Source organism: Lampetra fluviatilis, chromosome 29 (genome assembly GCF_964198595.1).
Source record: "Lampetra fluviatilis chromosome 29, kcLamFluv1.1, whole genome shotgun sequence".
Classification (NCBI taxonomy): Eukaryota; Metazoa; Chordata; class Hyperoartia; order Petromyzontiformes; family Petromyzontidae; genus Lampetra; species Lampetra fluviatilis.
In genome coordinates this window covers 954,930-981,976 of record NC_136303.1, presented here as the reverse complement: position 1 = coordinate 981,976, position 27,047 = coordinate 954,930, and the positions used below count along the sequence as shown (strand labels likewise).

At 51.2% G+C, this 27,047-nt stretch overlaps 1 protein-coding gene across 4 annotated transcripts in view; it reads right to left on the bottom strand.

Moving 5' to 3' along the window:
* Positions 1 to 422: 422 nt before the first annotated feature.
* The window catches only part of LOC144942922 (rho guanine nucleotide exchange factor 11-like), a 48,326-nt gene continuing 21,701 nt past the window's right edge, over positions 423 to 27,047 (bottom strand). For 2 of the 4 annotated variants that reach the window (XM_078869947.1, XM_078869950.1), the window contains 24 exons: positions 25,749 to 25,871; positions 24,646 to 24,669; positions 23,217 to 23,358; positions 22,804 to 22,909; positions 22,206 to 22,241; positions 21,019 to 21,204; positions 20,282 to 20,429; positions 19,404 to 19,591; positions 18,701 to 18,841; positions 18,105 to 18,184; positions 16,364 to 16,489; positions 15,529 to 15,646; positions 14,253 to 14,353; positions 12,160 to 12,237; positions 11,922 to 11,997; positions 11,249 to 11,419; positions 10,585 to 10,672; positions 10,035 to 10,151; positions 9,846 to 9,934; positions 8,711 to 8,914; positions 7,286 to 7,651; positions 5,934 to 6,205; positions 5,426 to 5,530; positions 423 to 5,081 (listed from right to left, as the gene is read on the bottom strand). In XM_078869947.1, the coding sequence (XP_078726073.1) occupies positions 5,049 to 5,081; positions 5,426 to 5,530; positions 5,934 to 6,205; positions 7,286 to 7,651; positions 8,711 to 8,914; positions 9,846 to 9,934; positions 10,035 to 10,151; positions 10,585 to 10,672; positions 11,249 to 11,419; positions 11,922 to 11,997; positions 12,160 to 12,237; positions 14,253 to 14,353; positions 15,529 to 15,646; positions 16,364 to 16,489; positions 18,105 to 18,184; positions 18,701 to 18,841; positions 19,404 to 19,591; positions 20,282 to 20,429; positions 21,019 to 21,204; positions 22,206 to 22,241; positions 22,804 to 22,909; positions 23,217 to 23,358; positions 24,646 to 24,669; positions 25,749 to 25,871 (3,118 nt within the window). In that variant the 3' untranslated portion in view covers positions 423 to 5,048. The remainder of the gene's footprint in view (positions 5,082 to 5,425; positions 5,531 to 5,933; positions 6,206 to 7,285; positions 7,652 to 8,710; positions 8,915 to 9,845; positions 9,935 to 10,034; positions 10,152 to 10,584; positions 10,673 to 11,248; positions 11,420 to 11,921; positions 11,998 to 12,159; positions 12,238 to 14,252; positions 14,354 to 15,528; positions 15,647 to 16,363; positions 16,490 to 18,104; positions 18,185 to 18,700; positions 18,842 to 19,403; positions 19,592 to 20,281; positions 20,430 to 21,018; positions 21,205 to 22,205; positions 22,242 to 22,803; positions 22,910 to 23,216; positions 23,359 to 24,645; positions 24,670 to 25,748; positions 25,872 to 27,047) is intronic. The other 2 variants (XM_078869948.1, XM_078869949.1) reach the window with 2 other exon arrangements.

The following is a 27,047-nucleotide window of genomic DNA, read 5'->3' as shown; positions in this document are numbered from 1 at the left end:
GCCGCGTTTGTGACAAGTCCCAAATTTTATAGGTAAAAAAATTAACCTGTAAAAACTAAGTTTTTCACTATAAATCCTTTATATGCGTGGCATCGGTTTTATTTTATTATTCATTTCTGTTTTTCTTGAGTAAGAGTTTCATTTTTATCACATTGGTATTTTAAATTAAAAATGAAATTTATTTTTTCCTAAAAAGTGGAAAATTTTGGTAAATTTTTTCACGAAAATAAATTGTCACGCACAACGAGTCTGTGTGCAAAATGTCAGCTCGATTGGATCACGGGAAGTTGGTTAAAAAAACGACCGAAAGATTTGCACGGTCGTAAGCGCGCAAGCAAGCAAGCAAGTGAACTTAATATAAAGGATTTAAAAAAGATGCCGCTACGGAGAGAAGGTTTCTGAAGGCACACGAAAATCAACACGAGTTTGTTTGTTTTATTTGTTTTTTTACTATGCATAGAATGTTTTCATAAAAATAAGTACACGATCTGTAGATGCAATTTCATTTCAATAGACTTAATAAAAATAACAAAAATAAAGGAAATGTATATGGGCGATATCACGGCAACGGGATTACAAGACCAATGCAAGTGCGATACGCCGCGAGGTAAATGAAGACATTTTACGCGGCGCACCAACACTTTTGAGCTCGTCAAAGTCCAAACGTTACATTTTGTGACGAGTGAAGCCTCATTATAACGTTTCCGCTTCGTGCGGTTTCCGTGTCCAATCTCCCATTTGTAAAATCTCCCAAAAGTATCCCCCCCATTGGCCCAACGGCTGCGGTCGAACATTCCCCCATTGAATGTTTCCCCACAAACAGCATTTCAATTGTATGGTCCCCGTGGTTTATCACTGTATTATATTGAGGTTTCACTGTAGCTGGTTCTCTGTTGCACGCTATAATTCTGTTACACGTGGAATCGACCATATGGTATTTTGTACATTTTCAGTTTTCAACCAGTTAAAACAAATAAAGCCAATTCAAGGTAAAACGTTTCGGCTTTATGTGAATTTTGTTGGCGGAGTTTGTAAAAAAAGAAAAATTGGATCAGATTCCAATTTAGCGTCTTCATTTTCCAAACACGTTCATGTACATAACTCCGTTCTCCATGGTTTTGGAAGGGTGCACCTGCGTTGAGTGAGAAACCGATAGTGGAACTCCATCCCGTACCACGAACTCGTGCACACCAAAACTACGGTAATTAGTGCTTTGGAAAGGTTCTCCAAATAAGATTTAAAATTTTCATAAAAATCAGCACGTTCTCTCAACAATAATAGTCACATGTGACAAATCTCCGACGCCCTCCACTGAAAACCAATCCATTCAGTCATTTCGTATCCATCAAACCAACTTAGTCCGACCAAAGACGACCGTTTGTGGGGGGGGGGGGGGCACAGGCAATCCCCCACCAGCCACCCCGCACGGTCTGTAACGGCGCTTGAATGATCATCAGAGGTTGCGCACGGCTCCTCTTAACAGACGACGACACGGGAGCGGATGAGCAAAGTCATCGTCTGCTCTTTGCCGATTCAAACGATTTTACACTTCCGTGACAATACCTGGGGCAAATCACGTGCGAGTTCCATACCACAAAGGTAAAGATGGCACTCTGTTTACAACAAGGGTTTGTTTATTGTCAATGCATAACACGAGCTTCCGCCGTTAACGTCCGCCGGGTGCCCTCTGAACGTACACACGTGTCCGCGTGCCTTGCGGACAAGTCACAGGCGCCTCTATACGTCTATAATTACAACTCGCCCCGCAATAATTAGGGCCTCATTTATATTACATGCCCAGCCATCACCCACAAACTGTATATTATGGCATTTTTGCATTAGTGTTAAAATTAAATAGCACACAGGGCCCAAATGTACATCATTCTCCTGTTACTTATGCCATTGGTATCTAAGAGACAAGGGAAACACACAAGAAGTCGCCAGTTTCCGGCAGTCCAGTCAGTAATCTGTGTAATGTCATAACTATAATAACAATAATAATATGAATCTAAGTCCAGTAAAAGAAAGTGCATGGAATGCATGTGGTCAAAAGAAAGCCCTCCATAATTGACACCAAGGAAGAACGATCAGGAGCCAATCTAGCACAAATTAAAGCATTTTAACCATGCAGCCTTAAATGATTACAAAAAAAGACAGTTTCGACTAAACCCATTGTTCACGGCATCTACTATAAAACCCAAACATCTTCCGGTAAAAAAAAAGCAGCTCGGAATCGGTGTCGGACAAAAACGACCGCTCTTCAATGGGGCAACGCGGCGACAAGTCACGTCGTTTTACCGGCAGCCAGAACCAATGTGTCCGTGGGTCGAGATGATCCCCACACTACATCGAGGGGGCGGCAGTGGCGGTGGGCAGCTCAGACCAGCAGCCCCTGCTGCTACTGCCGCTGCCGCCGCTGTAATTGCTCAGTACCAGAGGGAAATTTGCTTTGAACTAGAATTAGCACTTACGGCCAAGCCACGGACGAATGTTTCGCCATCGGTTGCTTTAAAGAACACACACGGCTTAGGGTCTAGTGGCTGACGGCCGTTCGGTTGTTTGCTTGACGAGGAAATTAGTGTTTTAATGCCATTTGTGCATTTTTTGTTTGTTTAATCGTCTACCTGAGCCATAAAACTGCCAAACAATTCACTGGTACTCTTACGTACGTGCTTGGGTGCGTAGTATGCTACACTGTTGTCATTGCTGATGATGGGATACCAGCACAGCGATATGCACATTGCTCAAGAAACGTAGCCCTCCGCCCCCTCCCTGATCCCCAAATAAAATCGCCAAACTATTGGTGGTGGTGGGCGGGGGGGCGAGAATACATCCAAGATGTGCTTCATGAACAGGGGGTTTCATCAGCTGCCCGGTCCCATCCATCCGATTTCCAGCATCATTCCCCTCTCTTCCCGTAGAAACCAACCACAGTACAAATTGTCGCATATCCGACCCGTCACGTGTCTGCCCCCGTCAGGATTAACCGCCCTCGCCCCGGTGCAGTGTTTGTGCAGTGTCTGTGCACTGTTCGACTAAACTTTTTTTGTAGACGTTCACAAACTCGACCGTTGTCACGCACGATCGCGTGGTCCTACTCTAGGAAACATTCGCTCGCTCACGAAAGCGCACCTTCCCTCCAAAGCAGCTTTGAGCTTTGTGTCCGCTGACCTATTATTTGTGCACAACGGTGTGACGGTCACTCTCGGCACGTTCACACATTCGCCTTGACCTCCGTCCCCCTGGCGAGTCAGATACGCGCTGTTGTACTGCACCGACGACCTGTGTTCCTCCTGCCTGGCTAAACCCGGGACCACGGGGTTACCAACGCGAGCCCACGCAAGCGTCCCTCGGTGTTCCGACGCCATCGTCACAAAGCAACGTTTTGTCAAGGCTGAGCACACGGGTCCCAGAGATCGCACGACTACCAAGGAGAGATGGCCACCCCAACGCGGGATGGCCATGTAGTGACGACCGGGAGGGGCGACCACAAAATAAGCAGCTCATTAATGCGGTTAGTCGGCTCCTAAAAATCAGCACGCGTATGATTACATTCTTAACGTTTAAAAATATATGTATAATTACTCTTACAGCATGTCTGCATGTACACCACCACCATCATCATCACCACCACCATCAATCATCATGAACATTATTCTTACATGTATCATTAATATTACGGGCCCTCCCAAAACTTGCACAATTTAAAAACTCTGATTGCTGTCCTCTGTGGATGTATAGAGAATCGAAACGCTTGTGAATAATTAATGTTCTGTTTGTACAAGTGTGCGTTTTCTTCCAATGCATAAATCAAACCACCCAAAACCGTACTGAGGTCATTGCTAAATCTTTAAGAGCAGATAAATACGTGAGGCTTTCCCCTACTACTCAAAAGTGACACACGCCTACAAAAACAAGAAGACAGCACCCCTTTGAAACCCTGTCACATTTACATCGTTTTGGTTATATCTCCCAAGAATAGTAGGGGGGGGAGGTGGGGGGGAAGGGGCTCCCACCATATTGCATTCTCAGCATCTGATGTGGAATCAAAAAAATGTAGCACACACAGTTACCCAGTCCTCCCCCCCCGGCTCGCCGCGTACTCGAGCCGGCCTGCTTGCCACACCGCGCAGCGTCGCGGACGGACACGGTCGGAGGTGCACAACAACCCCAGTGCGTCGGCACGGTAGCGCCGTCGGTAAAGTGTGTGCGCACGTACAACCCGTTATTGTCGATCCACCGCTGGATGAGGGCCTTGCAGGCCCGCGAGAGATGTTTGACCGTGCTTCACCGCGCGGGTCGGTGCAGGTTGCGAAGGTGGGTGGAGGTTGGTGGAATGCAGAACAACCAACGGAATTGGCTTCATTGACCTCAAATGCCCGCAAAGCCTCTTACACCTTTGGTGGGTCAAAGGCAGGTAGGTGTAATGCTGGAACACTTGGCTTTTGACTTCAGAGATCTGAAAAGATCGAGCGAGTCTTGAGTACTCTGGCAAGTGCTGGTAAACTTACTTGCCTGTGCAAGCTCTTTAGAAAAAAAGAACCAGCTCGTCAAGAAGCCAATTGAGCAGCCCCTGCTTTCTCCCAAGGTTCCATTGCAAACGATGATTACTTGTAATTGTGCATTTTGTTTTCCCTAAATTACCCCCCCCCCCACCGTCCAATCCCACAAAGGACTAAGGACGACCTCAAACTGAAAGTTTTTTGTTTACGAAAGCGAGGCTACCTTTGTGCAACTTAGCCTTGGGATTGAAATGAATTGAAGACGCCCAAGCGCCGAGTTAAAAAAAGCATTGCCTCGTCAACTCCATCCAGTGTCTTTTACATCTGGGTTTTTATACAGCAGTTAAAAAAAAGGAGAAAAAATGGCAACGGTCTTAAACGTCACATTACCGTACTCGAAGTGAGTGTGAATGTGCCAGACAGAGCCATGGATGGGGGCTCATAGCTTCACGCGGATTTAGCGACGGTCCGCGGTTGCGGGGGGGGGCGTGCACATCGCTGCTTGCCAGAGTGGGGGTCCCTGGAAGTGGGCCGCGCCTGATCTTGTCACTCGTTCATATTAAACTTCTCCTCGATGGCCTGCGCACAACAACAATAACAGCGTCGGCGCACACTCGCGTCAAGGGCCACGACGCGGCCAAACAACGGCTCGCTGCACTGACACACCGGCCAGCCGCACCAACAGAGAACCTCCGATTAGCACGTTTGACTCCGTACGGTAAAAAGGAAGTTCAACAAATATACATACGTGGCTAGCCACGATTTCAATTAAAGTTACGTAAAAAAAAACTAGCTGTACACATGCGTATCTTTATTGCAAATGCAGTACGTGCGTAGTTATATAGGACGTGTGTGCGTGTAGTGTACGTGCGTGTTAGCACTGATGGTGTGCTCTACTGTACAGTGCCGGCAGACGTAATTACCTGCAGCAGTTTGAGTTTCTGAGTGAGGCTTTCCAGTGTATTAAAGACATCGTCCACGGGCAGTGGGGAGAATACCACACGTGGTGACGGGGGCTCCAGTTCATCCTGCAAACAAAGACAAAGATCCCCCGTAGAGCCTTAACAGACTTTTGGGGCAAGGGCAGCCTGCGTAATTCACTTCCACTGGACGCTCACTCTGCTGACTCCCCCCCCCCCCGCCCCCCCTCGGTTCATTCAACTCGCGCCCGAAAACGCAACTCATTTTTAAAGGGCTTTTTCTATTATCCAAATGTTTTAGGGTTGGATCGGATTGGTGTGAGCCTGCACGTGTGTGGGTGTGTGCGTGTTTTGTACAGCGCCTTGTGGTCTCCAGGTTCAAGCCGCTTAAGAAGTGTAAATTGTTATTATATTTTGTGACTATTTTCGGCAAAATTGTGCTGCAAAAAGCGTGCCTACCAATGGACATGAACACAAAGGCACAGATGAACGAGGCGCGGGCAACGCTCACCTGGTACAGCGAGGCCGGCACTGCGGTGTGGTCGTGGTAGCGGCTGAAATGATCGCTCCCGCTGCTGCTGCTCGGGAAAGTTTGCAGCCGCTCAGACACCTCCTCGCTCCGGTAGAGCGACGCCGACGCCGCCGCCGCCGCCGCCTCCCCTGCGCCCTCCTCGTCGCTCTCGGCAAGCGTCTCGTGCTTCTCCACGCCGCCCCCCCCCGCCACGTCGTCGTCTGTGCTGCTCTCCTGGGGTCCGCTCGGCCTCGCCAAAAAGAAATAGTTTCCTGCAAGAGAAAGCGACGCCGGAGGCGCTCGAGAGCCTTCGAGCGAATCACCCGGAACAGGTCCGAGCGCTTTCGCCATCGTAAGTCAAGCAGGGTGTCAGCTCGGGACATTGGATTGGGGAGATGTTAACTCCCTCCCCTGGTATACAGGAGGTCGTGGGTTCAATCCCGACCCTGTCACCTGTATATTTGGAGTTTGCGTGTCTCTCTCCCTGTGGTCGCGTTGATTTTTCTCCGGCTCCTCCGGTTTTTCCCTCCACATTTAGAAACATGTGTTTAGAGTATTTACCTGCTATACATTTCCACATGATAAGCCACTTCATTGAGCTACATTTGTGGCCAGGTCGCTTCTGAAAAAGAGCTATATAGCTCTGTGGGCATTACATGGTAAAATATTTTGCTTTAGTTTTGATGACCGCCATGCATAACTACTGGCTGCTGCGGTGCTATGCTGTGGCCAACTCATTGCTTTACAACTCATGTCTTTACAACTCGTGTCTTTACAACTGATCTAGTTTGTTGTCCTTTCTCCGCACCTCCAATTAGCACGGTTGGCTATGTCCAGTGCGAAAGAAATTCAACATACGTAGGTACATAACAAGAGGGCTGTGTTGTGCTGTGCTTCTATGCTCTCAGGTCGACACTCCCTGCCGGCACCAACCCCCCCCCCCCCCCAGAGGTGAGCATGTTGAAACATCAGTAATATTTTTGTGACTTGCGTCAAAGGTCGTTGGTCTTATATAAATGGTACATAGCACATCGTCAACGCCGTGGAGCCCCAGGTTGACACCTGTCACTAAGAGCCCTCGGCTCGACTCTGCACGACGATCATTATTACGCGATTTAGACGACCGACTGGCTGCCCTCCCCATTTTCTTCCACCTGCCCGGCCCGGCCCGGTGAAGTACGGTCAGGCATCTCTCATGGCCCGCGTAGGCGTGATCGGAAGGGCCTCATCCAGCATTGGATTGGCAAAAAGGGAGGCTCAACATCAACACGGGCATGCACACGAGCACGAAGGCTGTTGGTGGTGAAACCCGAAAGGGTGAAGGGGGAGGATGCGGCGGGTCGGCCCCATACCTTCACGGCGGATGATCGGCACCGTCCCCCCTTCCGCGCTCCCCGTGCCGTTCTGCTCCAGTCTCTGCTCCTCGTCGCTAAAGTGCACGGCGTCGCCAGCGCCCCGTCCCGCGTCCCCCTTCCAGCCGTCGTGAGGACCGGATAACCCCCCCGCCACCGCCGTATCCGCATCCTTCTCGTCGGCCTCTCCGCGCCTGCCGTCGACCGCCTCCTCCCCATGTGCGGAGTGGTGGGGGGACCGAGCGGGGTGTGGGCTGTACGACAGCTGGGACTGCAGGAGGCTGAGGCCGCGTTCCAAGTCGCCGTCGTCGCGGGGCCCGGCCACGACGCGCAGGTGGCGCACCAGCATCCTACGCAGAAGCCCCACTGCACACACGGACGCGCGCACACCGCACGTGTACACGGATGCATGGAGCCAACCACGCTAATCGGAGGTGCGGGGTGTACGACAACAAACCAAACGCAAAAAGCGGTCAGTATTAAACCTATACTCTTACATAATTGGCCACGATCTATTCACTTCCAGAGGAAGGCCTCCCCCCACGCCGCCACCGCCGCCACCATCTCTCACGGCCCTGCATTGCAACAACCCCACACGGCCCCTGCCACACGGAGAGAGCCGACTGCGCCGCTCCCACCGTGCGGTGCCCTGCCTCTCGGGCGTGCTCCGTCCTTTGGCTGCACGTCCTCGTCATCCATTCCGGCGACGCGTCCTGCCTCAGCCCACGTCACTTTTCTTACCGGTCACTCTGACGACTCCGATTCGCGTACGTTTCCGATCCACGCGTCCCTCTGTCTCGCGAGTGCGATTTAAAGAATGCAGCTCTCCTGCTTTTTGTGCGCCCTCGTCAGCTTTCCTTATACTTTTTTTGCCAACGTCCGTGTTTCTGATCCGCACGCACATCCCGCACGGCAGTTTATTGGAAGAGTTGAGATGAGATGCGATGGATTGCGATGCTAGTTGCTAAAGGCATTGAAGCAAATGCCCTGTAAATGCAAGTCATTTAACCCTTATTTGTGAAATATCTTCTTCTTTAAAAAAATATATATTTTACCAGCTAAGGCCCACTAAGCTATGTAGCTCTTATTCAGAACGCGACCTGGCCACAAACGATAGCTCAAAAGAGTGGCTTATCACGTGGACATTTATAGCAGCCGAATACTCTGAAGGCACGTTGATTCTAAATGTGGAGGCGAAAACCGAAGGACCTCGAGAAAAATCCACGTGACCACGGGGAGAGACACACGCAAACTCCAAATATACAGCAGGCGCCTGGGTTGGGATCGAACCCACGACCTCCTGTATACCGGGCGAGGTAGTTAACATCTCCTAGCTACAACCGGATATCCCAACTCTAATTTGACTTGACGCGCGAGTTTGCCGGACGGGCCGGTGGGTACACACGCGAACGTAACGGCACTGACCGTCGCGCAGGGCGGCCTGGGCCAGCTCCTTCTCCGCGCCCGGCTCCTCCTCGAGCTGCGCCGCAACGCTCCGCCTGCTGCTCATCGTCTCCGGCACCCTCGTCATGAGCGGCGTCTCCTCCGGCTCGCTGTAGGCGTCCAGGCCGCTGCTCGCCGCGACGTCGCCGCTCTCCTCCTTTCCAGCCGTCACATCCAGAATGTCGTCTGCAAATGCAATGCCGTCGTTTGCACCTCGAGTTGCTGCGAAGGGCCAGCTGCCACCGGGGTCCCCCCCCCCCCCTTAGGCCACAATGTAGCGGGGGAATCGGAATGATTGAGATGAGACGCAATGCCCAGGCCCTGCTAATGCGAGCACCCGATACATGTAAATCCTTTTCACTGACAAGGATCTGTTTGTCGTTATTGGCAAGCGGCTGGATCACACAGGAATGATAAGCAGAGGTTGCAAATATCACACACAGTCAACCTGCAATTATTGAGGGTAATGGGGGGGGGATGGCCCAGACATAACGCAAAAGATATATGTAAATAAGCTAATTAAAACGTACCTTTTACTTAACTACTTGTTATAAAATCGAGGTGAAGACATAGGATGTGGAGGCTGCACATGTCACCATGTTACTATGCCAGATAGGAAAGCAGAGCCATAGCAAAGCGAGGTACACGTGACAAGAGACTGGCAGTCACCGACCATTGTGCCAAACGTGTGACCTCTTGTAACAGCATTTGCATCAACTGCTCTTGCTGCCATACACCGGTGTCTCAAGCAATGTGTTTAGTCCACATATCGCAGGGAAGGGGGGGTGGTCAATTTGCCGGAGTTTACGCATCCAAAAAGTGAGAGCCGTCTCCCTCGAACTAAGCTCTCACTCGCTAGGAAACCGATCGCAGACGCAACGGTAACATTTCTGACGATCGCCGAATCATCGGATGCCAAGAAGGCGTCTTTGGCGTCGCATGTGGAAGGACCGCAGCAAATCCGAATCAGCTTGAAGCAATTTCCAGGCCTCCGCACCAGACAGCAAAACTGACAAAAACCCAAACACAACTGGAGCAGGCGGTGGAGAGAGAGAGACAAACCAGGGGCGGCACTGGCAACGTTCCGGTCCGCGGCCGGGGCCAGTGGAGATCGTACCGGACAGGGACGTGAAGGAGGACGGCCGGACGTCGTCGCCACCTTGCTTGCCGACGACCGTCGCAACGGAATCTTTGTGCTCGTGTGACCTGCGCCGGGAGAAATAAAGGCGCACGTGATCGTAAGCGTCGAAACCGTTGGAAAGGCCGGAGCGGCCGTGACGTGCGGTGCTGTGCGAGTGAGACGTACGTGCTTGCGCGTGGCTTCTTGTACCCCTGCGGCCCGAGCAGGATGAAGGAGGTCATGTTCTGAGTGCCTTCCTGTTGCTTCTCTTTCTCCACCGCATGTTCCAACTGTGTCTGCCAACTGACGAACAACAACCACCTTAGCAACAATATCTACCTCCCCCCTCTCTCTCTCCACGACCGTTACCCCCTCTTTTCAACATAAGTATGTTACCAGGGTTCTACGTGGTGAGCAGTGCGAGGGCATTTCAACAAAATCAATTGTTGCATTATACTGCTCGTCTCCCGCACCTATACCTCCCCGTCTGCAAGAACCAACCCCCGTAACAATAGCATGGCGAAACATTTCGGTGGCAATTTTTTTGACCGATGTTAAAGCTCATCGGCCATTCATAGCTCGTACATAGCTCGTCATCAACATCGCAGGCAGCTCCCTGATGACTTTCTGTCCTAATGATGCCCTTACTCTGCACGACGGACATCACTTGAGCGAGTGGTGGCTCACAGACGGAAGCAGTTTTCTTATCACTAAGATGTCACGAACACGCACTTACATGAGCATCTCTTTGCTCGTGACAGCCACCAGCTCATAGATCTGTGGGCCCAACTGTGACGTCGTGATCAAGAAAAAGGCTCGTTTATCTGAAAGAAAAAAAAACAAATGATTGCAAAAAACCTTTGGATTATGTAACATTATTTCCATTGTGATGTAACAACATTCGCAATTGTTCTAACATGAATCTTGATTCAAAGCTTGCGTGACTGCAGGAATTCATACTCTTTGGGTCTTTCGGTAAAGTCACGTAGATAGAAAAATAATAGATCACGACGTTTCGATCGCAACACAGGCAATCGTCTTCTCTCTCTAACATGCACTGCGCATTCACTCATGGTGCAGTTAAAACATCTAATTGAAACAAATATCGATTATCTACACTCATAATACAGGTGTACCGCGAAATAAGTTAATTCGATTTAGGACGATTCGTTATTTCGTTCCTCATTAATTTCAACTTTAATTTTGGTTTACGTCTCCGGAGAAAAATCCAGGCGACCATGGGGGGAACACGCAAACTCCAAATACACAGCAGCAGGCGTCAGGGTCGGGATCGAACCCACAACCTCCTGCACACCAGGCGAGGCAGTTAACATCTGGCCGCCGCGCAAAATAATCGAGAATCGTTTGCGGTGGCGCGTGTGCGGTGCCAGCCGCTTTACCGGTGGCCACGGGCCGAACGAGCACCGTGCCCAGCTTGATGACGGGGCTGAAGGTCTGCTTGGCGTCCGTCGCCGTCCCGGCAGACGTCTTGCTGTAGCAGCGCAGCACCAGCCGCTCGTCCTGCTTCTGCAGCAGCACGAGCAGGTCCTCCAACAGCAGCACGTGCAGGTCTGGAGGGGGGCGGCACGCACCGCGGGGACACCGGGGGGAGGGGGGGAGAGTCACCATCCAAGCGTTGAACCGCCCGCGTGGGCGTGTCTGTGCGCAACGTGGAGCGCGAGCACGGCGGTGGAACCCGCAAAGCGCTCGTGGTTAGAATGCCGGCAGGCCGCCACCCCAGTAAAGCCTGTCCCGTGTATCAACCGTAAGATACCGCGCACCGTTTGCCTCACGGTAGACGTTAAAAAGATCCCGTGACGTCATTCGAAAAATAGTCGGCCATAACGCATTATGGTCCATGTTTGCTAAATAATTTAAAATGTTCTGTAAATCAATCGATTTAGATGACACAGAGCAACATCGCCCCCACTGTGAAACTATTGCAGACCGCTGTGAAACACAGCGCCTTCGTGACAGCCTTGCGCTAACGGAATGATGACGTGAAGACAAAATGTCCTGAAAGCCTACGTGTTAAACTGATCATAACCGAATCAGGCCTTTAACAAGACTCACCGATGCTCTTTTCCTTGTTGACTCTCCACGTGAGAGGACCTTCGTACAGCATCTTCTTGTGTGTGAGATCCAGGTTCTGGAGCGAAAAACACGAGACCAAACGTGTTCCATCAACCACACAAAACAAGCAAACAATCCTTTCCAGCGTCACTAACGAACCATAGAAACACCGCCAGACGCACGACCAGAAATGTGCTCTGCGACAACCGTGGGATGGTGGCATCTGGGAGTCGCACACCTTAAAGTCGGTGACGAGCGGGTTGTAGGATCGCTCCAGCGAAGAGAGATCCAACCGTCGCTGGTAATCTTCCAGCCTCTGCGGATGAGCACACAACGCACACGCAACGCACACGCAACGCACACGCAACGCACACGCAACGCACACGCAACGTTCAGAACAAACACACAGATGCGGCACGCAGGCGCCCGTTTCACCGTCGCACTTAACCTCCATTGGATGGCACTTGCTGTAATCCACCGCTGGATGGGGAGGTCGTGGGCACTGTTTTGTCTGTGATCTGACCATATCGGGTGCATCGCGGATGATTTGGTCCAAGAGTAAATTTGACTGGGAATGCTGGCACCACTTAGCGGTGAGCATACCGGACTTGCAAGCCAGAGGCCGCCAATTCGATCTCCTGGCATGGCAGGTGAACCAATGGGGGCCAGTTTCCCCTCCTCCGTCCACCCAGAGGTATGATGAGTGGGTTACAATCAGTTAGACGAGCGACCGGTCGCGTGTGTTGGCTACACACTCCCACCGCTTTCAATCCATCTGGTCAGTGTGCAAGAATAGGCCAAAACATCCATCGTAGAGGGGCTTTCTAGAGCTCCCTCTCGCCATGGAAGCCCCTTCTGCGAGCAGCAGCATGGGCAACCAGTTGCAGGGCGGCACCTTTTACCTCTTTTTTCTACGTTCTACTCACATTCTGTCAAAATCGGGGGGCATATTACCCACCACGCCCAATTCTTCAAATGTCCCCGGAGCACCGTGCGCACAACAACGATCTTGACACCGCTGGTACCAGTCATCGGCAAGTCCACTCAGCTCCACGTCCTCCTGTACCACGTCACTCCATCTCTTCTCTAGCCCGTGCCGCGCCCGTTTAGCCCCCTCGATCCGGCCGAACAAAAGCTGTTTAGGCATGCGGTGGCTGGGCATGCGGGCTACATGACCCAGCCAACGCAGCCTTGCCTGCCGGATATGGGCCCGCATCCGCTGTTCCATTACTATGTAGTCCTGCAGATGTTCTTGCTTGGACCCGGCATGCATCCATGATGTTGTGTGTATGCGCCGATGCCGGAACAGCGTGTTGGTAATTACAAGCCCATGGGCTGCACAAAAATCTAGCAGCCTCATACCGTTGTTATTGAGCTGATCTGGCACATGTCTTCCAATCACTCCAGACCAGGTGCGAGTATCATGACCAACTCGGGCATTAAAGTCACCCAACAAGATGACTCTATCCCGAGGGGCCACTTTAGCCAGCACCTGTGACAGGAGGTCATAGAAGGCATCTGACTCATCAGCCTTGCCTGCATCCCTCCATGGATGTTCGTCGTCGGTGGGGGCATAAGTAACCACGACCACCACTCCTTGCCTCTGGTTGATGGGAAGGCGAGCCCAAAGTAGCCTGTGGCTTACAGCTTCCCACACCTCACCGCCACGCTCCCACGCCCCCTTCATTCTGTTGTTCAGAAGAACAGCCACTCACTGTTGTTTGGCACTCTCCTGCCCCGAGTAGAGGACTGTCCACCCCTCATGGTGGACCTCCTGAATAGCAGAGATCCAGGCGGTACCGATCCAGCTCCCGACAAGAGTGGCAGCCTCTCCTCCGCAGTGAGCGTTCGAACATTCCACGGGGCCATCCCTAGTGGCTTTTTGTTCTTTCTGGAGGAGCCCCGAGGAAAAGGATTCAGTCTCCTGGCTCCGCCAAATGGGGTTTGGCCAGGAGACATCATAGACGCCTGTCCCCCCGGGGCCTCCGGCACAAGCTTCATCAATTTTTTAACTCGTAGTTTAGTGGTAGTTAATTTAAGGTGGAAGGGTCACCAGCCCCTCGCACCCGTCCAGAGCCCCCCATTTGGCCGCTGTGGTGGTTACAAACGCCATGAAGGGATGGTCCAATCTAAATTGGCCCTCCCCCCATGGCACTGCCCACCACAGTGTTGCCGTCCGGCACCACGGACGGCAACACACACACACACACGCGTGTTGTTGCAATGTCCCCGGAGCGCCGCGCACACGCACACGCGATTTCTTGGCGGGCGAGCGTCGTTGGCATACAAACGTGTGCGCACTCACACACGCGCACGCAGCTGGCACCGTACCTGCGCGTTCTCGGTCTCCCGCACGGTCTCGTTGACGTCATTGAGGATGCGCCGGCAGCACTCCCCTGCCTTGTGCAGCTTCTTGTGGTCCGGGTGCTCGACTGTTTGCACCGCACAAAGATCCCCCCCGTACAACCTTCAACAGGCTCCTGGGGCAAGTGCCGCTAGCGAGAACCTACATGAAGGCTGGCAACGGCACATGAATGCGGTGTTGTGGCAAGGACCACGCCCGGCCGCCTTTGTCTCCCCAATGCTGATGTTTACACACCACACCTGGTGCTCATTTTACGCTGAGTCGACCTCTGAGAGGCCCAGAACCGGTTCGGAAATTCGTTACTGACGTTGGCTGTGAGCGGGAATCGAACTCGGATCGCTAGGTCCGTAGGACAATGCGCTAAACACGCCACTACAGCTCGCTACGAAGACATGCACACATTCACACATACAAACACACACATGTACGAACACATACACACATATGCCATCTTCCTCTCGACTAAATTCAATATCATACTTCAGCATCCCATTACTGTTAACATTCATTTGTTTATCGGGCTGGCGCAGTGGTAACGCTAGTGCCTCACAGCAAGAATGGCCTGGGTTCGATTCCTGAATTGGGTGCCTTTCTACGTGGCGTTTGTATATTTTCCTCAGTAATGACATTGCTTTCCTTCGGATTCTCCAGATTCCCCCATTGTAAAAAAGATACGTAAACATAATACACAATTTAACAAGATTGGCCAAACATCCCAATGCTGAAAAAGTACCAGCAAATTACTCAATTGGGATTACACAGCAGCAGCAGCAAGTGGAAAGGAAATAGGAGCATCAGAAGAACCCACGCTCTAAGGGTGATCCAAGATGATCCCTGGAACCCCTTACCAGCCTCAGCAAGATCTGCCGATGCGGTGTCCAGTCACAAAAGACAAATCCAAAGATCCCCTGTATAGCCTGAACAGACTATTGGGGCAAGTGCTGTTAGCGAGCACCTATGAAGGCCGTCACAGCACACGAGGGGTGGGTGGCCAACACCACGCCCGGCCACCTTTGTCTCCCCAGTGGTGATGTTTGCACACAACACCAGGTACTCATTTGAGGCTGAGTCGACCTAGGGGCGGCCCATGACCGGTTCGGATAATCGTCATTGGTGTTGGCAGTGAGCGGGAATCGAACCCGGGTTGCCTGGTTCGTAGCGCAGCGTACTAACCGTGACACTAACGCTCCCCACACACTGACACACACGCACATCTGTAAAGGTGCGTGCTTGACCACTCACCCTGCGTGTACTTGAGAATGTTCTGCAGGAGCAGCGGGTACTTGGTAAGGCGCTGCATCTCGGTCAGCATGAAGTCTTTGAGCTGCAGTCTCCTGCACTTTGGCTTGCTCTCCGCTTCCTGCGAGCAGCCGCAACAAAGACTCCAGTGCGTCATGACGACTCGACTACTGCAACGCGCTTTACTGTTGAAGTATTTGTCAAGGTATTATCCGGGCTACATCGTCATCATCAGCAATCCACTGAAGGCCTCCCCAAATCGTCACGACCTCCTGCGATCCTGTGATCCAATAATCCACCAGCACCCTAGAAACGAGCCAATTTCATCGCACCACTCCTACGTTGGGACGTCCTCAAGACGCGTCACATTCATTGGCTGCCGCTCCATCATTATTCTTAACAGAAGGCCATCGAATGTAGCTATAGGCAATCAGCATTGCCTGCTCCCCATATCTGTCGCTCCATGTAAAAATAAAACATTCTACACATGCCACTAGGCACATCCTTGCATCAGCGGCTTTTAGCTGGTCATGGAACAAAGATGCTCACTGCATCGCGCGGCGTTTTCAGATTTGCTTCTCCGGCCGTCTGGAACGCTCTTCTTTCCGATATTATGAAGCCACCGGAGCTACGCACTTTTAAAATCTACATTGAAAACTCATCTCTGTAGAGCTGTTTTTTGTAGATTAGTTTGTTGTCCTTCCCCCGCAACCTCCCATTAGCACGTTTGGCTACGTACCATACGTACGTGCACACACATTGTGCGCGACACACTGTGCACGACCCATTGTGCGCGACACACAGTGCACGACCCATTGTGCGCGTCGTGCTCCCCCACCATCATCAGCTGCTGGAAGCGTGGGTCCTTCTTCTGTTTGCTGCGCACGATGTCGAGCGCCTGCGACTGCAGGCTGCAGAACTTGGCCGTGGCCGCCTTCAGCACCTCGCCAGCCTCGCCGTCAAACTGCCAAACGCAACGGAGGCAGCGAGGTCGTCATCGTCGTTGTTATTATTATTATTCACGACTACTACTACTACGCGCGTTATTGCTGCTAAATGTGTCTAACCAGGAAAGCGTCACTTTGCCACGCTGGTCACTGCGGGAAGTTAAAGGGAGCAGAAAGGGCAACACGGGCTCTGGTATTGCCGCTGATGTTAGCTGTGGCCAAGAGTCAAACTCGGGTCGCCAGGTGCATAGCGCAGCCTTGCTAGCGACTTTACATGCGCTCCACCACATTTAATGTATTTACTTGAAATAATGTACGTATAAATGTACCGTGCAAAATCTATATTTATATTTGGCATTTGTATTTCGATTTTTTTGTATTTTATGCCAGAAAAAAGCAGGCAAGATATATACCAGGCATCTAAAGTCCTTGTATTGCAATAACCTCATGAAGATTTATTTATTATTTAACTCCAGTAAAGCCTCACCGAGACTCAACACTCTTTTTCAGGAGGGTCCTGCCATGTTTTGTACCTATGTGTGTACGTTGAACTTCTTTCGCACCGTACGTAGCCAACTGTGTTAATCATAGGTGCGGGGGAAGACATCGGGGCTGATGTTGCTTTGTTTAATCTCAATTGTGGAATTTGCAGGAAAGTATTCAGTACAGCACTGGGATGTATGGCCAATACCAGTTACATTGTATGTTTAATTTAGCTATGTGAGAAAATCAGAGAACCCAGAAGAAGCCCATACAAACTTAACACACACTCACGCGCTCACTCACGCACTCATTCTCTTCTCTGCAGAATCGGGGGGGGGGGGGGTGGAAACATACACTCACAACAACAGCTGCCATTCGTCACAAAGTGGTGGTGACATCACCACAGCGCTTATGCCAAGGCTCGCTGGCAGGTCATGGGACAGACCCCGGTGCCATGGGTTGACTGCATGAAGTGACTCGCACACACACGATTTGGGAATCAAACCCAGGCAGTTGTTGCTGTGAGACACGAGTGTTACAACTTTGCCACCCCTTCCAATCACAAGATGCACACAAGCTCCACACAACATGCCCCGCTGTAACTGACAACAAATTAAAATATTGAGATTCAAATGTTTCCCTCTTCAAAAATCCAATTTATGCACTTGGTAATTGTGAACTTGAAAAGTGTAATTACTAGCCCTGCAACGATTAATTTGCATGCGTACATGTACAGCCCTTGTGTCAATCCACTTCTGGAACAGGGCCTCGCTACGCGAGTCGTGAGGCTTGTTTGACCATACTTCACCACGCTGGTCCGTGTGTGGGTTGGTGAAGGCGGAAAGAGCATCGACTTTTTTTTTGCAGGGGCAATTGAAGTCGGGCATCCAGGCCGACCGTGCCACAGACATCAGAGAGCTTGAGGAGGAAATGCAAGCGGAGCGTGCTGCTAGAATCAGCGTGGACATTTTGAGGAATGTTCAAGAACCCCATGGGTTAAGGGACTCCGATGCCATGTAAGAGCTAATCGTGCACAGACGGAGCATCTGCTAGGATTGCTGTACAGACGAACGGTTCATAACATTTCCAGCACCCTGTTTAAGTGTCTAATAACGTATTAAACTTGTCAACCAAGTGCAATATCCTTACCCGGGCCAGCATCAGATCTCCAATCTCGGCCACCACCTGGCTCTTCTCTCTTATCTTCCGCATGGCTTCGTTCAGACTCTCTGCACACAGCCCAAGGGTCAATAACGGACGTTCACATCTGGAGGAACAACGTTCGCATCGTAACACTGCAGTGAATAGCGCACTGCACAACCAACACAGCAAACCGAGTTCGATTCCCGGCCAGTGCTAAAATCAGGAATGGTTTACCTGAACTGGTCCTGGGCTTTCTCCAAGTAGATCCAACCATAAATCGAGTAATTGGTGTCATGTGCAAATATCAGTACTGGGGAGACAAAGGCAGGTGGGTGTGGTGCTAGCCACACAACCCCATGTTGTGCCATGTAATGCCTTAAAGAGGTGTTCGCAAACAGGACCTGCCCAAAAAGTCTGTTATGTATGTATGTGACTACATTGAACTTGTTTTGCGCCGTACGTAGCCAACCGTGCTAATCGGAGGTGCGTTAGCAGTTGGCTCAATGCTACACAGGGGATCTTTATCTTTGTGATGTCCAGCAGGCACAGACTGCTACGGCAGTACAGGTGGCGACAGGTGTGGGGCGTTTGGTGGATTGTACCGTGGATGGGCAGGATCTCGTCGAGGTTGATGAAGATTTGATACGTCTCGTTGTTGGTGAGGACGGGCGCCAGCCGCGAGTAGAACACCTCGTACAGCACCTTCAGGTTCTGCACGTGCTTCTTCTCCGTGTGGAAGAGCTCTGCGCCGCGGCACAATGAGAGAGCGCCGCCGCTGTCAGCCTCGGCAGCGACAAAACGTCGAGGCGGTGCCGTGGGCTCAGGGGTCACGGCGCTGGGCCGGCACCGTTGAGATCCGGGGTTCAAGTCCAGGCAGTTGCCTGTAATTCAGCCGCTCTCTATCCCGCAGCTACTGCACAGTAGAAACTGTACTTCAAACAACAGGGTGGTAAGGTAGCATGATCCTGGGTAATCTATCGATTGCCCGAGAGGGTGTGTGACCTGCTTTTGCACGCTGGGCAGATATCCTGGAGGTGGGAATCGCACCACACGTGGCCTACCGATTGACTGTGGTATACCCATTTATATCGCTGTGGGAAGCGGGGAGGGAGGAGGGTGGGAGTGGGGAGGAGGAATCGAACCAGCTGGATCTAACAGAACTGAAATGCAAGGCCAGCGTGCCGAGCATTACGCCATGGTGGCATCACTTGCGGGATTTGTACCGCACGATACCGCGCAGTACGGCCACAAAGCAGCAACCCAATCACAGCGTGGCGGGTTTGAGCGACACCGGTGACGGCCTACCGTTGATGACCTCCTGCCTCTTGACCTCAATGACGGGAAGGTCTTTAAGCACTTCGGGGTCGACCGAATGCTGCCAGTTGGGCGTCTCCAGTTCCTCGGGCTCGCGTGACTGGTCGTCTTCCGAGGGCACGGACACCATAGACTGACGGCTCACGTTCTCCGACTCCGACACCGTCTGGCTGGTTATACTGCACGGCAGGGGTGGGGGGGGGGTGGAGGGGGGGAAGGGAGCACCGCTATGAGAATCCCATAAGGACCGAGTTCATTTGAGTCTGATAGCCAGTGACGCAAGTGAAAACAAGCCATAGAATCGAATATTACATACAGAGCTCACTCTGAGACCCCTGCAAGTGAAATGACATCTGGTGCCAACATTAAGGGGCAGCACTTTCCCACGACAGTGTCCGCTGCATGATGGTATGCTTAACGCCCAGCGCTGGTGTAATGTATTCCGAGTGGAGAACCAAATTTAATACGATGGGGTTTTCTTCGTGCAGTCATTAGTTACGGGGGTTGAGATCATCAACTCACTACACTAGAGAACCTGGATTGATCACTAGCACGTAATTATTTTAGAATTGTACAGCTGTGTCATCAAACAACAAGGCCATTAAATGTGTTATAAGCTAAATCACTTTAGAGTTTGTTTTAATACACTGTGGTTTTGCGTATATCGTTGAGGTCGTACTGCGAATGTAGCATTGCCCTTCTCACTTAGAGTGGATGCCTGGAACCGATTCCAACCCAAGAACTCGGCATTGCCAGCAAAGCGCTCCGAGTTGCCCGGCCACCTGACTGCTGGCTTGGCTGTGCGTGTGTGTGCAGGCTCGGTGTCGTGACGAGCGGGGTGATGTCGCAGAGGCGGCGATGAGGGGTACCTGTCCGAGTCCCCTCCATCCTCATCCCCCATGGGGATCGGCGAGGGCTCCACTGGGGGTTCCAAGGACACGCGGTGCTTGGGCGTGCGCCCGTCCGTGGCACCCAGCTGCTCGGAGGAACGGCGACCCATCGAAGGGTTAACGCCACCTGGTCACGCGCGCACGCACAAAATATCCCCCATCTAGTCTTCCACAGGCTGTTGGCGCAAGTGCTGTTAGCTGGCATCTATGAAGGCCGGCACTATGAAGATGAACCGAGACAAAGATCCCCCGTATAGCCATACAGATTTTTAGGAAAAGTGGTTTTAGTGAGCACTGATTAAGGCCGGCACGGTGCAACAGCGCGGGGTACTCACTTAAGGCTTAGTCGACCTAGCGGAGGCCTGGGATGTGCTCAGATATTACTCGCCACCGACATTATCCATGGCTGGGAATCAAGCTAAGAAAGCTGTTTTTGCTGCCCAGTTAAGGGACTCATGCTGACATGATGACGCTGAAAATGACGATGCAGACGATGATTCTGATACTACTGCTGATGATGTTGATGATGTTGATGATACTGATGATTATCATCCTCACGGTTATGCTTCGGCTGATGATTCTGATACTACTGCTGATGCCAATGATACTCATGACGACCATGCTCATGCTTCTGCTGATGATGACACCGATGATGATGGTACTGATGACGATGCTGATGACGGCACAGCAGCCCGAGAGAACGAGTCGTCGCGCACCGTTCTCCATGTCCGATTCGTCCACAGTTGGGTATCGTGGGAGGAGACGCGGCGAGGAACTGTTGCTGGGCGTGATGCTGGGATATGCCCCCGTTCCAGGCGAGGAGGACTCGGACGAGAGATCGTAAACGTCGAGCGAGGGGCCCGCCAGCCTGGGCAGCTTGGGCAGAGAGCTTGAGCGGCCTGCTGCCCACACGCGCACACAAACAACGTCCCCCGCACGCTGGTGAGGCACGCCAGGGGGACACGTGCCGCCGCTCCCAAACGCGAGTGAAATATGATTCACGATTCTACTCTCGAGCTTCCGACAGGCACCAGACACGCGGGCATCGGCAACTCCTCCCAGATGCCCACGGTGGTACGCGGAGGAAAGCTTGGGAGCAAATATTGCTCGATGCGCGGGCTAACCCAGAGGAAAACCGCCCCTGGATTTCAACCAGTGGCTTGCAATCTGAGCGCGCGTTAACCGTGAACCACCCTCGTCGTTTAAAAAGCTCTACTGTGTCTTAATGTGTGGGGAGCGCAATGGGAAAGGCATTAAAGCAAAAGGTTGAAGTGGCCTTAACTTGTGTTATGAACTGAGTGTCAGTGTTTCACTCCACGTTCTAAGTCGTCGGTATCACTGGGTATTGCTACAGAAGAGGGGACGTTTCCGTTATAAAAACGATCGTCGGTTTACCATCCCCTCACCAACCTGCACTGACCAGCGTGAAGGCCCTGGGTGCAGGAGCCCCGGCCGCATATTTCACTCTTCGGGACCAGCCAAGGTGGCATAACTTTAGCTGTTCCAATTTATTTCTGTGTCCAACAAAAGCAAGTGATGTGATAACCATTGAGAATGAGTGGAGGTGATCAAAAAATTCACCCTTAGTGGCAGTATATGAACGAATAGTTGTGACTAACTGTTTGCTACCTTAAGTGGTACCAGTTCCTGCCCTGACCCATGGACAAATTGATCTAAGTGTCCAAACACGTTGCAAAGCGCCATACGACTGGAGCATTCGCGCGGGACAACTCGGCTGCATCGTTCACGACGACCAAGCAGGATTTTGATCATCGACTTCACGACGCTTGGCATCGATAACCAATTGCCGATTGATTTATAGACAACGACGATCGATTAACGGCCCGACTACAGAATGCACGTTTCATCGGCCGCGGATGATGAGGAGTGTGGGCAGAATTACCATCGGATGGATTGGCCACAGGCATCGCAGGGAAATCTGGGGATCACAAAACACAAGAAGTTACTCTCACACCGTGGACGAGGAGAGGAGAATGCGGGCTGCTATTGGTTATTATATTTATTCTTCGGCTCACGATACACGAGTCACATCGTGCGTGTGATCATTTACATTTAGTGATACGTATATGTCAGGGGTCAGGAACCAAAGTAAACAAGGAGTAATTTTTTTTGAGAATTCGGTAAAAAAACTCAAAATTTCAAGAGCCGGAATCCACGTGAATACGAGACGGTGATCCTTACAATAAATAGCGTCACGAAGCAGCCCTTAAAGAGCCACATGCGGCTCCGCAGCCGCAGGTTATCGACCCCTGGTTACGTTGTGTGTTGTCACAGGGCCGCAAGGCAACCACGTCCACGTGTCCCGTCTCCGCAAAACGTGCATGGACAAGCGCGCCAAAGCATCATCAACTAAACCCTGCCGGACCCCGCATGGCTTGGGCAGATCCTCATCTAGCAGTGGAATTAACGAGGAGCTACGCACGCACGCACATATTGAAACGTGTGACCGTAAGTCATGCGCACGCGCGCACGGTACTCACAGAATTGACTGCCTTTATCTCGATCCCGTTTCCATTTGTCTTGAAACAACGAGAATCTTTTCTTGTCGTTCTCCTTTATCAGATCCTTTTCCTTCTTGGGGACAGGCTGCCCAACGGAGACCACGCGGAGAGCACACACACACACATCAGTCAACGCAGCCGTTCGACTCAACGTAGCCGGCGCGAGAGTGCTTGTCAGGCTTTGTTGGCGAGCAGCTTGCTTCTGACCGCTCGGCCATCACGACGGGCGGCTAATGACAGAACCGGCGTGCGCAAAGTTATCCGATTTGTTTGCGCAAGCACAGAAAATCCACAACGCGGAAAATCAGCCCGCGAATAACCGAGAGTGCACTGCACTTTCAACATCCCGGAACGGCCGTACGGCGTCAATTCACTTCCAGCTCCTCCCTGACCTTCTTCTTGTTGGGCAGGATGTTGAAGAGCCGCTTGTCGGTGCTGGAAGGGGGCCGTTCCAGGGAGGGGACCGGACGAGCCCACTTCATCTTCACCCCGACGCCGTGCATGTACGTGGTGATCACCTGCACCATGGCGTTCCTAGAGGTAGCAGCAGGAGCCACGCACACATGCACGCACCAACGCAAGCGGAACTCAGGACACACTTGGAAGCAGTTGCTACCTGTGGTGTATACCGACCCACAGCCCAAGGCCACGTGAGGCCTATCACTGAGAAACGATCCAACAACAGGTTTCATCTGTCACTACAAGCATGCTAGCGGCACTAATCGGGTACTCTTATTCTACTTCTTCTCACCAACAGTTCCATTATTGTGCGAGGTCGGGTGCTCAGATTTTCTCTCGCCATGAGATTCTATTCTGTGCCTCCTCTTGTCACATCCACTGCCGTCGTATCTGGCTCCACCGTATCCTCCCCTGCACCGGTGGCATCTCCATAGCCCGTGTCACCTCAGGGTCTATATACGATCTGTGAGTCTCTGTGTCAGTCTATGGATTTTCTTTGTGAGTTCATGGGACTCTATGAATCTCGAATATCCGTAGTCCACAAGCCTAAACTATTAAAGTCGTGGCCTTATTGCGAATATGGGTAATCCCTGCTCACACTGAAATGTATTAATTATGTCTCCTTTCTCTTTAAGAAATATAACCCAGCATCCATCTCAGCATTTACATCTCTGTCCTTTCAAGCACACTCTTTCTTACTTCTTCCGTAGGGCACATATCTTCCAAATACCTGGAGGGCAATATTTTCAACCTGGCAATAGCACCGAGTTTCTGCGATTGCAGTGAAGTGGGCGAGGAGAGCGTGTGTGTGAATGTGCGGTTGCCCACAAAAGGTGTTTGTAAGTCCTAGAGGTAGCCCCACCCCTGAGATGGACAGATGAGCGGTGCATGAGCAGCCAAGAATTCATTGAAACCAGGAGCCTCTTTTTCAAGGGCACTTAATTCAATGGCAAAGCTGCAGCCCTGCAATTGCTGGCTCACACCACTGTGGGTAGAAGAAGGCCCTCTGTGGGAGAGGGCTCCAGCGGGTATTCAGTCTGCTCTTACGCGCTGAGCAGATGTGTTTGGAAGAGGTGAGAGCACCCACACTTTACCCCAACACACGCAACATGCCGACTGACTGTGGTGGTGCACCAATTAATATTGCTGGGTGGACAGTGGCGGCAGTGGCGGCAGTGGGGATTCTATGGAAGGCACCCATCATGATTTCAACTGCCACGCCGGGAGATGGAATCGACCGTGCCACCTCTGGATTGCAAGTCAAGTATGCGAACCATTGCGCCGCTGTGGTGGCTCCCCCATCGTTTAATGTCGCAGCTATAATTTTTTGTGTTACAATAATACTGCTAAGATATATCTTACCTTCTGTCCTCCTCCATTTTCCCACTGGAAAGACAAACAAAACACAAGAAAATATCATAATTTTGTAAGTAAGGACAATTCAAAACAATATTAGGATACACATCACTTCCCTGTGATTACCAAGTCAAACTCCGCCGTTAATTCATTCACTTACCATTCTCATCATGGCAATCCACTGCTGGATGAGGGCTTCCCAAATGCTGTCAGTCTTCGGGTGTTTGACTGAACATACTTCCCCACGCCGGTCAGTGCGGGTTGCTGAAGGGCAGTGCCCAGGACGAGTTTAAGATATCACTCTGAACCACTGATGCTAGCCGCGAGCATGCGCTAGGTTCATCGCGCAGCGTGCTAACCAATGCGCCACTACTAACCCCGAAGGTAAGTTACCTCATCATGATTTCCATAATGTTTGCTACGATTGTAAATGTTGTAATTATCACAATCACAGCTGTTGCTGCTGCCAACATCCCACCCCATTATTAATTTCATCTATTACAAGCCACCGTTGCATTCGTTACAACAGGTGACGTGCAGCTGTTACTCACCGATATTATTTGCATCACGACGCTCACCGCACACTCACCATCTAACAGGCATGTAACCATTCACTCTCGCCAGGACTCTACGAACTGTCACGATTGAGAGTCACGGTTCTATTCAGGCACCGGATATTCTTGTCTTGCTCTTAAAGTCTTGCCCAGTGTTCATCGTTTTGTTATTTGTGGTGTAATTTTAACTACATTGGCCTAGATGTTACACTTGAATATCAAAGAAAGGAGTGCGTCCGAGAGGACGTCCAATGGAGCAATGAAATCAGGTGCTGGGCAGATTGTTGTATCGAGGGATTGCGAGGGACGGCAGCCGTGGCGTTGGCAGGAGGGCCCTTCATCCAGCAGTGGATTGGCCATGGTTGATGATGATGATGGAATCTGAACTAATAAATTCTCACACGTGTGATGGGACGCGTAATGAACTGCGAGTGCCATGATCTATTTTAACAGACAAACTGGTGCGTAAATTTCACGCTGACCCGCGCCAGTTTAGCGTTTAACAACCGTTACAGCATGCAGGCGTACGGACACACAGCAGCGGTTCCCACTCACATGATGTCCATGAGCTTGGCGCAGAGCTGCTCAGCCGCCATGCGCTCCTCCATCTGATCCCCGCTCAAGCTCATTAACTCGTTCTCCCCGTAGAAGCTTCCGAGACCCATCTCACTCTTGCTCCTAGAAACCACAGCAGGGCATCTCTGAATGCTGTAGGAGACAGCTGGGCATCTCACTGGTGTACCAAACAGCAGCACGTGCGTCAGTGATGCGGCAGACAGTCGTGTTGTCCTCTTCCATGGTGATTTACTATTTACTTATCTTCTCTGTATCTAACAGAGCTGGTGCTTGCCTATAAACATTGGGAATTTTGCCAGCATTGGTGCAAGCAAGCCTGACTGCTGATGAGGCACTGAATGTTGGAATTGGTCCAGTTTTTCTTGTACTAATTGAATGCTAATAAAACCACTCCCAGAAGGCCATGTGAGGAGGGGAATTGTCTGTTTAATTAATTTGTTACTCATTCTCCTCAATGACGCAAATAATTATTTTGTACCTAAGTTTGGAAAATATGCCTAAAGGTTATAGCTTGCTTCATACATTGTAGATCACCAACTAAAATATTACTGGTGGAAGTACTGCAGTGGATAGGACATCTCTAATCGATACAAATCAAAGTGATTTACTGCTCAGATGAACACTGGGGCGAAGCTTACAGCCAGTAGTGGAAATTACACTTTCCTATGTCGGTGGTGAGTCTGATCATAGGACAACCACTGTCAACTTCTCCACAAAATTATATTAATTTTATCGACCCCGGAGGAATGATGATGGGTCTAGTCGACCCCCAACTAAGATTTCAAACTCCTTGCCAACCGCTAGCTGCTCACTCTCCCCCTGGGCCACCGGGCCGGATCACATGGTTGGCGTGAGCTGAACCAGGCCTCGAGAAGGCCGAGGCCTGCGTGGGTATCGCGCGAGGGAGAGAGCCGCGTGGGTGAGAGGGCGTCACGGTGGCTAGATGATGTTAACCATCTCGCCGGGTATACAGGAGGTCGTGGGTTAGATCCCGACCCTGACACCTGAATATTTGGAGTTTGCGTGTCTATCTCTCCCCGTGGTCACGTGGCTTTTTGTCCAGGTTCTCTTGTTCCCTCCACATTGAAAATCAACGCGCGTTTAGAGCATATGGCTCCTATACATTTTCGCAAGATAATCTACTTTGTTGAGCTATCATTTGTGGCCAGGTCGCTTCTGAACAATATCTATATAGCTCAGTGTGTCTTACCTGGTTAAATAAACATAGAGTTGAGAAGAAGGTTTTAGTTGTTTAGTTTTAGTTTAGTGGTTGCTGGT